We start from the raw sequence: 2,944 nt of genomic DNA, 5'->3' as shown, positions 1-2,944 counted from the left end.
TATATACATATATACATATATATAAATATATAAATGGTCTGTAAACGCAGTTGGGTGTACTTCTGTATGCCTATGCATCGTCTGTAGGCTTTCGTATGTACGGGTCGAATACAAGCGTATCTGCATATGTCCATTACACGTATACGTATACGTATTGAGTGCTGGTCTCCTGAACTGGCTGTGCGGAGAGAATAAAAACAAAGATTCAGATGACCCATGCATGTGACCTTGTTGCTGGCATACACATGCGCAGGTGTCTAGTCTCAGTCATAAGTCGGTAGGCATCATTACAACGGGGTTTCTGATACCCAAGTTATATGCAACGTAGTCTCCGCTTTAGCTGAGGGGTTGGTCTAACAGTCTATATCACTCAGCTCACTGACCTTTCCCCACAGATACGAGTCACAGACGGGCAGTAAAGGTAAACCACTGCAGATAGGCCACACTTCCAGTCGAAACGGTATCAACTCAGGCTATTCACGTACACAGTCACCACACCGCAAGTCCAAAACAGTGGGCACTCAGGCTATGTTGCAGAGACAGTATATGAAGGCAGGTGGTCCTCCCGTGCCAGCCACGCAGGTAAACACATACGGCAGATTTCTATATTCGTTCGTTTATATATGTATTTAATGTATATATATATATATATATGTGTGTGTATATGTATATATGTATATGTATGTATTTATGTGTATACGTATATATATATTCGATGTAGTGAATATCCCAAACGCTTCGAGAATCTCTTGACTGGTAGATGTCTCTTTTGTGCGAATGTCCAAATGCGTTTATTTGTGATACTTTTATGTGACATTGCCTAAATCCTCATGCAATGTATATATGTAGTAGATTTTTCCGGTAGTTCGCTACCTATCTGACATGGTTTATTCCCACTGACTGAATCTGTGCAATGACTCGTACGGCACAGATTTTATCGCCGGACGAAGGACGTCGTAATGTGATGTTTGTTTGGAAGGCCGATGCAGATACAAGTATGTCGTATGGGACATGTTTGTGTACGTACATGAATATGTATATCATGTATGAATACAAATTACATATTACATATACATACACATCGAATGGGATATGTGTATGTATGTGCATAAATGTGCATATCATATATAGATACATACTACATATTAGATATAGATACATATCGAGTGGAATATGTGTGTAGATAAATGTTCATATCAGCCTATGAAGGTGTGTTCACAAGTTTACTGCCATAGAAAGACAGACCAATTAAATGGTCTGCAGCGAATACTGACGGTGTAGTAGGCAACCACGATCAAGAATCAGGACAAACGATATGAACGAATCCATGAGGAGTGCCCATAAAAGGTGTCGTAAGCACTCGGCTATGCACAACACATTGGTGTTACAATAAGGCTTTGTCTCATGTTTAGTCGAGGTGCCTGGAAGTATTAGCGGGTATCGCGAGGGTATTGGCACACCCAAAACAAAACTGCTGCTTAGCGTGGTTGGGTTGAATCGTCTGTTTATTTTGACCTTTCTGTATATATGCTGCCCTTCTTTAGAAGTGTGGTATCAAGTGTGCGTGTGCAATGTCAAGCTGCTTAGCGTGGTTGGGTTGAATCGTCTGTTTATTTTGACCTTTCTGTATATATGCTGCCCTTCTTTAGAAGTGTGGTATCAAGTGTGCGTGTGCAATGACAAAAGCTCTCTGACGCGTGTGGCTGTGCTATGCATGGTTGGACATCACATGGTGTTTGCATGTCAATGTGTCTGGATTATATGGAGCGTGCGGGTGCAAGCCCAAAGTTACATCCAGCGACCGTGTTTAACACTTATCAGCCCTGTTGTAGGCCCCAAAGATGTAGCAATTAGGCTCGACGAGTGGATTTGCCGCACTATTTACCTACACCATCAAAATCCATATGCACCTCCACAGAGATAGCGGCGCCGTTGGTTCTTGTTATGGATGGATGAGAACATATAAACGTTTTTGTTTCACTCTATCTCTATCTATGCGTACGTTAAAGCCGTGGTCACCTAAAGAGCCGTGCACAGCTAGATTCATTTAGATCTATGTTTGGCCCTGTTATTGGCCCTGTTATTGGTCCTGTTATGGTCTCGATCTCGCTTATAAACCTAACCCGGCTGTGTATATCTGTACATCTCACCTCGTCTATCCATAGGGGTACAGGTGTCTGGGCCATAGGGCAGGTTGAGAGCGTAGTAAGTTCTGAAGGCTATGTAATTGTGGTTTAAACCCATAGGCAGACTAATTGAAGTAGCCCTACTCAATGACCCGGAACAGGCTATATTTGGCCCCTGAGCTCACAGCATGAAATACCTTTCTTATGTAATAGATCTTGAACGCTGCACAGGATTTGTCTTGATCTGAATGCAAATTAGGCTAGCCTCATTTAATGGCCCCCAACAGTCCCCATATAGCCCTAAAACGAAGCTCATCGGCTACCTTACCTTTCACATCCACAGAGGTAGAGGTGTCCGGGTCATGGGATGGGTGGAAGCGTCGCGTGGAGCTACAGAACGACAACTGGCAGCACTTTGCGGTTATAGACATGTTGTGCGGCGAGTACGAGTACAAGTACATCATCGACGGCAAGTGGACCTTTGACGTAAACAAGCCCAAGTGCGACGACATGCTGGGATCCTTCAACAACTACTTCAGGATCTGATCAATAGATACACACTGATGCACATTGTGTGTATGTACATGTGTGTAGTATGTATTCACTAATAAAGCGGAGAGGGTGTGGGGGGCTATAAGCAGTATTGTTATGCGTTTATGAACATACCGGGTCAGTTAGCTGGCAACGGCCTCTCCACTTATGCAGCTATTCCGTTTCCCTCGTCTGTAGCTGAATGCTTATATATATATATCTATATCTATATCTATATATGTATATATGTATATATCTACATATCTATCTATATATATATCTATATC

At 42.6% G+C, this 2,944-nt stretch overlaps 1 protein-coding gene across 1 annotated transcript; it reads left to right on the top strand.

Moving 5' to 3' along the window:
* Nucleotides 1-395: 395 nt before the first annotated feature.
* On the top strand, nucleotides 396-2,852 carry SARC_13890 (hypothetical protein; the record flags this gene model as incomplete). Its single annotated transcript, XM_014291979.1, has 3 exons — nucleotides 396-582; nucleotides 932-995; nucleotides 2,470-2,852. Coding segments are annotated over 3 exons (454 nt in total), but the record flags the coding sequence as incomplete, so codon positions are not given.
* Nucleotides 2,853-2,944: the final 92 nt, after the last annotated feature.

The sequence above is a fragment of the Sphaeroforma arctica genome (genome assembly GCF_001186125.1).
Source record: "Sphaeroforma arctica JP610 unplaced genomic scaffold supercont1.3872, whole genome shotgun sequence".
In the NCBI taxonomy this organism is placed as follows: domain Eukaryota; class Ichthyosporea; order Ichthyophonida; genus Sphaeroforma; species Sphaeroforma arctica.
This window is presented reverse-complemented; position numbering and strand designations above follow the sequence as displayed.